This window comes from Pelobates fuscus, chromosome 5 (assembly GCF_036172605.1).
Source record: "Pelobates fuscus isolate aPelFus1 chromosome 5, aPelFus1.pri, whole genome shotgun sequence".
Taxonomy (NCBI): Eukaryota; Metazoa; Chordata; class Amphibia; order Anura; family Pelobatidae; genus Pelobates; species Pelobates fuscus.
The window spans coordinates 187,877,961-187,891,616 of record NC_086321.1 but is presented as its reverse complement, the minus strand read 5'-3'; the positions used below and the strand labels follow the sequence as shown (position 1 = coordinate 187,891,616).

General features: G+C 37.3%; 2 gene segments (V, D, J or C); both read right to left on the bottom strand.

Moving 5' to 3' along the window:
- Positions 1–246: 246 nt before the first annotated feature.
- LOC134612701 (T cell receptor alpha variable 38-2/delta variable 8-like) lies at positions 247–851 on the bottom strand. The segment is given in 2 exon segments: positions 247–623; positions 771–851. Coding segments are annotated over 2 exon segments (381 nt in total).
- Positions 852–8,410: 7,559 nt separating this feature from the next.
- Positions 8,411–13,419, bottom strand: LOC134612139 (T cell receptor alpha variable 5-like). The segment is given in 3 exon segments: positions 8,411–8,443; positions 12,869–13,224; positions 13,377–13,419. Coding segments are annotated over 3 exon segments (432 nt in total).
- Between the last annotated feature and the right edge of the window lie 237 nt (positions 13,420–13,656).

Below are 13,656 nucleotides of genomic sequence, written 5' to 3'. Positions count from 1 at the left end.
TTCTTGCCATATAATCAACTGAAATACACAATATTATGAGTGCTCTACTTACTGTTAAATAAGTACATTGAGCGGAAAACGCCTTAGTCATGCATTGCCTGATGACCAAAAATAACTATTATGTGTTCATATGAAAACATTTTTCTTATTCATTGCATGTAAAATAACTCTTACTATTCAGAGTCCCATTCATAGCAGAGACATGCATTTCAAAGCAAATGTTAAAAAACACATTAAAGGGGAAGATATACAGCCTTGTATCAGAACCTTGGACAGAGTCAGAGCTTATTGAACAGCACAGTCTGCAGACACAGACACTGTGGGCCTCAGAGCACAATAATACACCCCAGAGTCAGACACTGTGACATCAGAAATCTTCAGGTAGGTAGATTTGGTCTCTTTATCCAGTTTGGAGGCATAACGGGTACCAGGTTCAGTCTCTACCTTGCTGAACTGATCTCTCAGTAATATAAACCGAGGTCTCTCTCCTGGTTGTTGAATGTACCAATGGAGATATGGGATGCTGCTAGCTGTCTCATACGTACAGTTCAATGTTATATCATCCCCATCTTCAGCAGTCTTAGAGGAGGTTGCTTGGTTGACACTGTCTGCCCTGGAAAGACCTGTAATTAATTAATGACATGTAAATGCCTGTCTGACAGGTGCATTATTTTTAATGTTAGCTTGCTACCAATAAACAGTGATTGCTATATGCAATAAATACTATGAACAATACAATTAAAGGATCCCATATGTCTATCTCATTTTACCTGTTACACAGATATAAATTGCTGCACTCAGCCACAGCCTCATGTTACGGTCTCTCTGTATGCAACTACACAGAGCGCTCACTGTTTATGCTGGGAATACTGTAGACAAGGTTCTGAGAGATGCTATTTATGGTGGTGGGAGGAGCCTGGGGAATTTATTTTAACTTTTCTACAAATGAAAATATAAAGTCTGTGAATCTGGTGTAACACACAGGAGTTTATACAATGAGATTCATCTGGACTGACTGCTTGTACAATACCACAGTGGACAGGACAGTCAAGGAAAATTAGACATGTTTAATTTATATTCCTGATCAAACCATGGCAGCATTAATTGGGTTACTCCAACCACCATGACCCTCTTTTCATTTATTCAGCCCACCACGCATTTCAACTCGCTGTATTAAGTTTTCAAATCTTTGATTTCTTTTTAATTTTCCTCATGTGTCCATGCGCTTTGAAACTGTGAAACAGTCCAATCAAAGGCCACTACGAGAAGCCTTGGATTGGAAAGGGTGAATCCCTTGCTGATGTCAGATGGAGGAACTTCACCCAGCTAAGTTTTAACTTCATTTGGCAGCTTTAACTGGGGGAGGGGAGCTATTGGTGATTCAGAATAGGGCATTTTTACTTTTAAAATTATTTTTAAAAGATTACATTAACCCTTTAAATGGGCAAAAGTGAACAATGCACATCAAAATGTAAAAAGCAGTGGAATACCAAATTGGAATAATTCCTATCAGATAGTATCAAGGAGTCTACAGGGATTTATTCACTAAACTTTAACTTCTGTTGATTTAAAATGAAATGGCAAAATCTTGGCAATATTACCAATAACTTGTTTTAAACATAACAATAATATTTGATGAATATAGCTTAGTTGGATTTATTTTTCCGAATGAGCTATCTTTGCCTACATTTTTCATTCAGTTTTCACTCCTTTAGAATTTGGAGTTTAGTTATGCTGGGTTTACTAGAGACAAGCTTCAGAGAGAAGCTTTTTATGGTGGTGGGAGGAGTCTGGGAAGTATGATTTAGCTTCTCTACAAACAAAAAAAATCCAGTTGGAAACAATTTGGCAAAAATGTGTTATTATAATAACTATAAAATGTTGTGACTATAGCTGAATTGGATTTTTTTCAAATAAGCAATCACTGTTAATATTTTCCATTCAGTCTTGAATATAGTGTTTGTATTCCTAACGTTGTAGTGTTGCTTTAAGAAGAGTGAGTTGAAATATTATTTATGAGCTTGTATTGAAATGTAGGTACAGACACAGGCCCCCAGAGCTTCACAATTTGCAGTGATTTCAGCTCCATCTAGTTGCTGTTTTCAGTAATTACAACTGATAAGTGTCATAACTATATAAAAGTGCAAGTTTAAGCATATGGAAGGAGTTGAAATTGTGTCTAAGCACTCATTTGTCATTCAGAAAAAAATGGAATTTAGCTGAATGATTAATGAGCATATCAAGTATGAATAAAGATAAAATGAGTGTCCATATTTAGTCTTATATTATTATTTTGTATGTAAATTGGGTGTACCACCGGCAGATAGTGGATGTGGCTCACATGACAAAATCCTACTAGTGGTTGGAAAAGGCAGGACTTAAAGACAACACTGAGGCACTAATCCTAGCAGCACATGAACAGGCACTCGACACCAGATCAATAGAAGCTGGAGTCTACCACACCTGGCAAGACCAAGGTGCAGACTGTGCAAAGAGGCCTCTGAGACAGTCCAGCACCTAGTAGCTGGATGCAAGATGTTAGCAGGAACAGCATAGACAGACACAACTAAGTTGTTGGGATTGTGTACTGAAACATCTGCACAGAATATGGATTGGACCTGCCTAAGGTCAGATGGGAGATACCACAAAAGGTAGTTGAGAATGACAGGGCTAAGATCCTGTGAGAAGTTCCAGACAGACAAGCAAGTGCTGGCCAACCAACCTGACATTGTGGTGGAAGACAAGGAACAGAAGACTGCAGTCATGGTGGATGTGGCAATACCGAGTGACTATGACATCAGGAAGAAGGAACATGAGGTGGTGGAGAAATGCCAAGGACTGAAAGAAGAACTAGAAAGGATGTGGAAAGTGAAGGCAGTAGTAGTCCCAGTTGTGATAGTCCCAGTTAATGGAAGCGAATTAGGGATAACAACACACGAAAAGGACTTGGGAATTGTTATAGACAACAAACTATGCAACAATGTGCAATGTCAATCAGCAGTGGCCAAGGCCAGTAAGGTATTGTCATGCATGAAAAAGGGCATTCATTCTCGGGACGAGAATATCCTTTTGCCTCTCTACAAATCACTGGTAAGACCACATATTGAATATGCTGTGCAATTTTGGGCACCTGTTCTAAAGAAGGATATCATGGCACTAGAAAAAGTGCAGAGGCGGGCTACAAAATTAATAAAAGGAATGGAACATATCAGCTATGAAGAAAGGTTAACAAATTTAAACCTATTTAGTTTAGAAAAACGTCGCCTGAGAGGGGATATGATAACATTATACAAATATATTCGGGGCCAATACAAACCATTGTGTGGAAATCTATTCACAAACCGGACTTTACATAGGACACGAGGCCATGCGTTTAGACTGGAAGAAAGAAGATTTCGTCTAAGGCAAAGGAAAGGTTTTTTTACTGTAAGAACAATCAGGATGTGGAATTCTCTGCCTGAAGAAGTGGTTTTATCAGAGTCCATACAGATGTTCAAACAGCTACTAGATGCATACTTGCAAAGACAGAATATTCAAGGATATAATCTTTCAATGTAGGGTAATAACTGCTTGATTCAAGGATAAATCTGACTGCCATTCTGGGGTCAATAAGGAATTTTTTGTCCTAGCTTGTTGCAAAATTGTGCTTCAAACTGGGTTTTTTTTTTTTTTTTTCTCTTTTGGATCAACAGCAAAAAACAGGTGTGAGGAAGGCTGAACTTGATGGACGCAAGTCTCTTTTCAGCTATCTAACTATGTAACTATGTAACTATGATAGGAGCACTCGGGTTGTGACTCCCAAGCTGGGAGAGTGGCTTCAACAAATTCCAGGTGGGACATATGAGATTGCTGTCCAGAAGAGTGCAGTTCTAGGAACAGCCAATATACTGTCCAGAACCTTCAAACTCCCAGGCCTCTGGTAGAGGACCCGAGAATGAGGAATAGACATACCACCCAGGAGGGGTAAGAAAATCAATTTTTTTAATATTATTAACCCCTTAAGGACATAGCCAGTTGTAGTTCTGACCAAAACAATACAGTTTTTACACATTGAAATTTGCAAGATTGGTTTGCTGAGCCTGTGTTGCCTTTGAGACTGTATGGCAGCCCGTTTGCAAAAAAGACTCCTATTTGTGTTCAGCAATGTCTGACAAGTGAAACAGTACCCCCATGTTCAGAGTTTATGGAGTTTGAGAGAGTTACAGGGTCAAATTACATTCTTTGAAATTTTTACCTGGTAACACTGCAGATTGTAAATATCTGGGCTAGGAGGAGTGACAGTTATTAGGACGTGATATGCCACCCTAACAGCGTTAAATCCCTCCTTTTGCATGTCTAATGGTGTTAAGGTGTTAATATATGGGGCTGATTTTTTGGTATTATTTGTATTTTCAGTATCCCGGAAAATGCACTAGTATTCAAAAAGGAACTATAGATGTTTTTTTCAGTAACTTCACAAAATTATTTAAATTGATATAATGCAAAATTTGATATGATACGTATTAATAATAACTCGCATCCACCCCTACCTAACGCCTGATGAGGCTAAGTTGCTAGTCAATGCAACTATAATCGCTCACCTTGACCACTGCTGTGGCGGACCTGATATTATTCCCTGAGGTTGCCCAAACCTATATTTATTTCTACCAAACAGACCCATACCCCCTGTTTGGGAACCGAACAGAATTTGTGTGGTCCCCCTCTCTACTGACTTAGAAAACTGACCACCCCTGGCTGTTAACTGCAATTAAAGGATTAACTCAAGTGCTTTCTCTGGGTGGCCGCTGTTCATATAACAAAATGTGGTCCAGTGCATGGCCATTTTGTCTCCCGAACGCAGGCAGTGGTACTTGGTCGTCGAGTGCGTGGAAATAATTTCGGTTACTTGTTCTCACGAACCCCACTTAAGATGGTACTGCAGCCTGTATACTTTCCCGACCAACTAGACGATCCACTTTCGCGAGATAGGATCTACCGACTGGTGGGAGTAGTCGCAACCTAAGAGCCAGTGGAAGTGTTTGGCGGTGTTTGTACAGGAACTCCTGAATGAAGATCAGCCACTACCCTGGATTCTTTGGAACCCTCTGGGGCATCACCTCATGGCCGGTCAGTCAAAACTTCTCCTGAATATCGATCCCGTTCCACCAAACCAATCCGAGCGCTTTTCAAATATGCTGTGCGCTCAGACAGAGGCTATTTGGGGATATAAGAATTGTGGGTTCCTGTAATGTTTTTTTATGTTTTTCCTGTATTTTGTGATATTTTATGTTAGTCCTGTAACTGAGAGATAATTCAGTTATCATGTTTTCCCAGCTCAATTATCTCTCAGACCCAGAGACTCCTTGCAAAAAACCCTGAAAACCTGCTGCAGAGACCCCATATGGGCTGTGCATAAAAAGACGTGTTTGGGCTAATAAAAATCAGTTGTACTCTCAGAACTATGTGTCATCTAGTTACTAGGAGGGGAAGGGCTATAATCACTGCTCAGCAAATGTTCCAGCTCGTGTGTCATCCAGTCCCTGGTAGGAAATAGAGCTAGTCCCCTATCCTGTTCCTGGAGGGAGAGGCTCCAGGGGGACCCTAGTCATGTGTCACCGTGGGAGTTTAATCATTGCACATTAATTATGCACTTTGGCTAAAAAAGAAATATTTTTGTCTCATTACACCATGGAACAATTTTAGACATGTTTTTTTCAATTTGGACAATTAACATTTTTAGTTCCCGTTTGCATTAATCTTGATATTTACATAGTTAAAAGTAATATAGAGTGCATAGAGTTAAATAGTTTTTACATATATATTTTCTCTAATGTTAAAAGAAAACCATCTGAAACAAGTCTACACTGAAGAAAATTCAAACCAAGAATACGTATGCATTAGTACGGTCCAGTCTGAGAATCAACATATTTAAAAATTACTCTTTAACAGTGGTTACCATCCAATCTGACACATATTTGCCAGGAGAATTAGGAGAATGGTCATAACTTCAAGATCCAGATGTGCTGTTAGAGACTACCCTCAGAAGGCTTACTGCTGTAACTGAAGCCAAAGGTGGTTTTGCCAAGCAGTGACTCAGTAGAGGATAGCTCTGCCACCGTAAATGCATGTAGTTTTTTACCTTTTGTTTAGTTAACTTTGGCAATCTAAAACTATTTTGTACTTTTAAACCATTAGGTATGATGAGTAAAGTTAACAGGACAAATCCCATTAAAATGAGTTCATGTTGTAACAAAACAAACTGTGGGAAAGTCCAAGGAGGGTAAATATTTACATAATACACTTCAAACATGGGTACCAAGTATAGCTTGCTTAATTTTCACACAAGTTGCATGCACCATATGGCAGTACCTGCCTTGTACAACTGTTCCCTAAAGACTATTTCACTCTCCCTGGCTTTCCCTAACTTCTCTTCTGGACTTTTACTGAGAGCACTCTTCCCCATCCTACCCTTCAATGGTTCCAGAGAGTCGGGTAAAGCCGTCAAGTACAAATCGTCTGGAACTCCTGCTCTGCAGCCAAGAGCCTCATCTCCCGGTCAAATTCCATCCTGGTTTTACCGCACTTCTACTTTACGAAGGAGAGCACTCTTTGGAGGGAAGGTACAACAGACCTTAAGGAACAATCGATCCCTGAACAAGGAATCGATCCTTAAGGAACAATTGATCCTTTAACCTGGTGGCTTTTTCCCAATTCCTTATGGATCTGAGTGCTCTTTTGCCAGAATGGCAACTGTATATTGCTTGTGGGGATTCGGAGCTGTTTTTATCAATTCTGTATCCGGGAGATAGTTTATTTAGCGAGAGGTGACTCAATTATTTCCCAGACACAGAGATGCCAGGGGATGACTACTCATGTAAACAATGGACACCCCCTGCTGGGGTCCTGTATATAAAAGACCACCTTGTGCCATTAAACTTGGTCATTGTCCCAACATCAAGTGTCGTCTGATGTGTTGGGGGGGATAAGGGCTATAACACTAAACAGGGCTTTCTTCTAGCTTGAGGGATATTCCAGCGGAGATACCAATCCAGGGTATAGTAGCTCCGCTACACACCACTATTTAGGTACAGAGGTAGGATGAAAGGCCTGGAAACTCATAACCTGCTTATTCTGGAGTACTTCACTTGTAAGTGTAAAACATTGAATCCTTACAGAATATACACACACACATATATAATATATATATATATATATATATATATATATATTACTCTTCATAATATTTCATAGGAAATTTAAACCACGAAAAATGTAATATTGAAAATGTCATATTGTTTTATGTATTTATTGATTTATCTTATTTTTTCTAATGGATAGGTTATTATAGCTGATGATTGTTTTTTTGATTATCCAATCTTGAAGCTCAAGCTGAGTCATAATGGGGGTCCAAACAATTAGGCTGAATAAATACTCCTACCACACCATTTGCACAACAATGTGTCACTATTTGTAAATATAAAGAATACTTTACTACTTTTACTGACCTTTACTTGTTTTACTGACATATCTCTAAAGCCATTATCCTGTAATTTTAAATTTACTTGTTTAATGTTTTTACACATTTTAGTGGCAAATATTTGTAAAGTGTTTTAAATCTTCAGCATATGTAAAACACCTGGTACAGTCTGGTAGAGTCACAGCTTCTTGTACAGTGCAGCCTGCAGACACAGACACTGTGTCACTCAGAGCACACTAATACACCCCAGAGTCAGACAGTGTGACATCAGAAATCTTCAGGTAGATGAATTTGTTCTCTTTATCCAGGTTAGATTCATACTTGGTGTCAGGTTCTGTATCTTTATTGACATATTCTGCTCTCCATAAGATATACTGTGGGGACTTTCCAGGCTGTTGACTATACCAGAACAGATCATTGTTGCTGCTGGATGTTTCATATTTACAGTCAAACTTAACATGAATCCCCTCTATAGCTGATATTTCAGCAGGTGTCTGGGTGACAATATTTGAACTGGAGGAACCTGAAAATAACACAAAAACACATATGAAACATTTTACTCCACTGCTGAATCAACTGAATAAATAAACCAATCTTAATGTATTCTTTGCAAGAGAGAGTCATTTTTCAAGTAGTTTAAATCATTGTTCAATCTGAGCTAAATACATAACACAATAGTATTCATAAAACACATAGATTCTTACCTAAAACACACACACACAACAGTAAACACAACCAGAGTCTCATCTTGGGCAAAGTATGCTTTGACTGAAGGTTTAGATTGTAACAAAAGTTTTTGAGAAACAGGAAAATGGGAGGAGACTGTAATATGACATCCTGCATGTCTGTTTTACCAGGTCACAAAGGGAGTAATTTAGAAAAAAAAATGTTGTTGCAATTCAAGTAATTATATGTCTGAAATTCATAAGATAAAACAAACAAATGGTCAGAACCCTATTCAGGAACACCACAAGAGTCACCCTCCACCTGAAACCAAAATTAAAAATATGTAAACATTTTGCTTTCTTTAAAAACTATATCTCCTTTTGTCTTTGATATATCTACATTTTATTTAAAGAAAGGCACACAAATGGCAAGGAAAATCTGGGGAAACAATCTTTCAACAACATTTTTTGCTTGTTTTTTTTTATCAACAGAAGGGTATTTTGTGGGGAAAAATATTTATTATCATAAAAGGTATAGGCAGTGGCATACATACCGCTGTCGCAGGGGTCTGGTTGCGACTGGGTAGTTCACTCCAGGGGTTCCAGCTGCCCTGAGGACCCCTGAGACTAAGTACCCACCGCCATCCATGTGTTGCGGCCCCGGCCCGTGTGGAATAACCGCCGAGGCCACACGTTAAGGGGCCTATCGGATGGCCCATGTTGTTAGGGCCACCAGATGGCTATGGATTTCCAGGGGACCCGGTTAGCGCTGCGGTGCTTTAACAGCGCAACCAGACCCCCTAAGATGAAATGACAGCTGGGAGGCACTAACCCGTCATTCCTCCCAGCTTACAACGGGAGCCACACGGGAGGAAGAGTTGAGGGAGTCAGAGTGGGAACTCTGACTCCCATCAGGCTGAGCCACCACTGGACCCCAGGGTGACTAAAATTTTTTGTATATGTGTTTGTGTGTCTGTATCAATGTTTCTCTGTAAGTGTGTGTCTGTCTGTCTGTCTGTGTATGTTTGTCTGTGTATGTGTGTGTTTGTATGTATGTGTCTGTATATATATATATATATATATACTGTATATATATATATATATATATATGTGTGTGTGTGTGTGTGTGTGTGTGTTTGTATGTATGTGTCGTGCAGGTGTAAGAGGTGATGGTTGGCCTGCTTTTATGAGTTTACACTTAAAAACAGAAATGGGGTATAGATACAGAAAATTTAAAAAGCAAGAGTGCAATGTATCCCAAAGGAACACTGCTTGATGTATAATATTGTAACATATATAACGGTGCTTGTCATATATAAATAGAGCGTTTCAATTAGTGTTTTAAATACAGTTCAAAATCAGTCAAATAAAAAAAGGCATTTTAACGATGACTTGATTAAATATAGAGCACGATTCACCATGATGTCACCAGGTAACATGTAGCAACTTGGAATGATACTCATTGACATCAAGCACTTTACAGGATTCGAATCAGGTAGGGAGAATCTGATTCAGGAAGGGGATATTTCTCTGGAAGGGAATGTGTGCATTGCTTTGGATGATTTAAGTAGAAGATTGGGTACTTTAATTCATGAAAGTACTCCATGTTCCCTCTGATGCTTGATGGAGAGATATTTTTTAATAATATTAATAACTGATTTCCAACTTCTTTGGATTAGGGCTGGCTCTTTTGATATCCCTGAAGTGGATTTCTCTAGGATCCCAAAATAACTAGAATAGCTAGTATAATTATCCATTATTCCTTCACACTACTAGCAGTAATGTTAAGGTTAATAATTTGAGCAGGTAGAGCCATGCATTCCTACCCTCTTCTTACTCATGTTGTTTGGTTAAATTATTGATTCACAAACACACACAAACTGTTCACTTTATTGTGTGCTGATAATACCTACAAAATACATCACCATTAAAGAATACTTGTAAGAAAACTCAAAAATGAAATGTAAGATTCAATCTGTTCATTTTTTATTTATACATCAATTGTGGAATAAACATTTAGTGGCTCAGCATGAGGTTTAGCCATCACTAAACACAAAATATATCCTGTTTGTTTTGCTGTTGTTTAATGGAATTTTATAATGCAATAGATTTCCACATATGAACATTTCATTGTTTAGTTGAAATTAAAATATTTCCTGATGCTAAATGCCACATAGTGGTCTAATGATAAAGTTTTGTTTGTGTTGCAAATAATTATATTAAATACCAACAATATACATATCTATATCTGTCTATCTATACATGCTATCATCTTTTAAACAATGTTTAAAAAATATATATAAATTAGAATGAGAAATTCTAAATAAAAAAGGTTAAAATTGAAAATTCTGACCTCATTACATTATAATACATTATATAATTTTTTTTAATGAAAAGAGCATTCCAAGCACCATAACCACTTCATATTTTAAAGTAGTTAGGGTACCAGGAATGCTCAGGTACTCTCCCAATATAACTAGACAGACTAATTACATAGTTAGGTAGTTACACTGGGTGAAAAGAAACATGTTTCCATCAAGTTCAGCCTTTCTCACATTTTTTTTAGCTGTTGATCCAAAAGAATTCAAATTAGGGGGAAAACATTTTTTAAAGTCAGATCTCTCCTTGGATTAGGAAGCTGTTACCCAACCTATTAAAATGATATCCTTCAATATTATTTTATCTGTAAGTATTTATCCAGTTGCTGTTTAAACATCTGTAAATACTATGATAAAATCCTCGCTTCAGGTAGAGAATTCCACATCCTTATTGTTCTCACTGTAAAAAAAAAAAAAAAAACTCCTTTGACTTAGACTAAATCTTTTTTCTTCCAGTCTAAATGCAACAGGAATTAGAGAATAAAAGTGTACAATATATGTATTTAACTCAAATGGTGAAAGGGGTAGAATACAAAAAAAGTCATTCAGATATGGAGAGATCAAAAAGAGATGGTGTACAGAGGAGAAAGAGTTTCTATAGAGAGCACAAAACACTGATACAAATGATGGAGACATAAGAAAGAAAGAAGCATAAACAAAACATCTTAAAAGGGAGAGAAAAAGGTAGCAAAAAGGGAAGAGGAGCCAGATTCCAGAAATATGTGAATAAAAACAGCCTTGTCACTTTTAATTTTGTTTCTTAATTTCTACAGAATGTGTGGAATCAAAAAGTTTGTTTTTATCACTGCTAAATTGTATTTATTTTCCAAGCAACTGTCTTTTTTTATGATCATGATAGTCAAGATTTTTTGTATTTGGAAAAGTGGCAGGTAGCTGAGTCAAGGTCCTTGGAAGGTTATATACCTGTATATTAGGTAGGTGTTGAGAATGTAGTTGACATTTTGGCCCCATTCTTAGCATCTTGTATATCTGACAATTAGGGATGTGCATGGGCAAAAAATTCAGCTCAGTTCGGCACTTCAGAAATTCAGGACTTCGGCAATTCGACACTTCGGTTCGGACTTCCAAAGTTCGGGACTTCAGGAAGTCAGAACTTCGGCAGTTTGGGAATTCGAGACTTTGGCAATTCCCTAACCCTATCCCTAACCTTACCCCTAACCCTACCTCTTTCAAGGGTGCAAAGGACCATGGTTTTGCTATTCTACAGTTTTCCAAATCTAAAAAAAACACAGATGTCCAGCACTCCTTATTGTGTACTGAAACCCTTTATTGGTACCTTCAAAATAGAAGCAATGTTTCACAGAAACTGTCTGTAGCAATCTAACTATACACATGCAAACCATACATATAACTGTTCCATTAATTGACTATGTGATCAGTTAGGTAACATATGATCTAGTAAAGGGCATATTAATTTAGCCCTATAGTAATTGTATTCTAGGTAACCAGTAAACAGTGCAAAAACATTTTTAAAGTGACAGTGCAATAATTAACAAGTGATTCTTAAACTGCATTTGTCTACAACTACATTCAGATATTGACAATAGAGTACAATTTGAGCATTACAAGGTGCATATAAAATACAAGTACAAAAAAGTACATTGTAAATAATTAGTTTTGCTTTAAACACTTATGCTTGATAAAGACATGGATACTTTTCATTAAACCCTTTCTTATATATGTTTTACCTTTTAAAATATTTTTATTCAATCTATAAATAAATATTTCAATTACACTCACAACATATGAATGGAATCTTCATTTAAAGGACAATAATATTATGATTTGCATATACTGTTAACAATTATTTCAAATAATTACTCTAAAGAAAAACTTAAAAAAAAAATAAAAGAAGAAACCTTGTATCTTACTTTTTTTTCAGAGGAAAACCAGGGAAGCCACAGATATCAGGCAGTGTGGTATGAAAATGAATGTAATGGTTCCAATTCAAATGTGTGTTGTTTATTTTAATGTATATTTAAAAGTGCTCCAATTGTCAGACTAAAGCCTGGGCCTGTAAGTCCAATTATTTATCCCTCTGTAACAATATGTATGATTAGTAGTTAACGGTTTTTAAAGTGCCCTGGATAAAAGTGATCTATAATAAATAGTAAGTTAATGCTTTTAAAAGTGTGTGGCTTTCCATGAGTTGCATATGCTTTAATCATGCACTGATTGATTACCAAAAGTATTTTTTGTGGTCATATGAAAACACTTTTTTCTTAATCTGTAAAATAATATTTACAGCCCATTTCATTGCAGAAACTAGTAAGAAGCAAATTTTCAAAAACATACTTAAGAAAAAAAAAATCTAAAACAGTCACATAAATGCAGCCATGTGTCAGCACCTTGGACAGAGTCAGAGATTCTTGTACAGTGCAGTCTGCAGACACAGACACTGTGTCACTCAGAGCACAGTAATACACCCCAGAGTCAGACACTGTGACATCAGAAATCTTCAGGTAGATGAATTTGTTCTCCTTATCCAGTTTGGAGGCATAACGGGTACCAGGTTCAGTCTCTATCTTGCTGAACAGATGTCTCAGTAATATAAACCGAGGTCTCTCTCCTGGTTGTTGAATGTACCAGTGGAGATATGGGTTGCCACTAGTTGTCTCGTACGTACAGTTCAATGGTATATCATCCCCATCATACACAGTCACATAAGAGTTTGCTTGGTTGACACTGTCTGCCCTGGAAAGACCTGTAATTAATCAATGACATGTAAATCACTTCTGTCCTGCCAGACAATGTATTATTAGTTAACATTAGCATTCTATGAATAAACAGTGATTAATATTTACCATAAAATACAATGACTCAATAAAAAGATTTAATATGTCTACCTCAACTTACCTGTTACACAGATATAAAATGCTGCACTCAGACACAGCCTCATGTTACAGTCTCTCTGTATGCAACCACACAGAGCGCTCACTGTTTATGCTGGGTATACTGGAGACAAGGTTCTGAGAGAAGCTATTTATGGTGGTGGGAGGAGCCTGGGGAAAATCACTTATATTTTCTATAAATAAAAATATGATGGCTCTGAATCTGGTGTAACACACATTAACTATGCTGTGAGATTATTTAGAGTTGTGTATTTCTCTGGTGACATACTGCTGAGTAGCTGCAC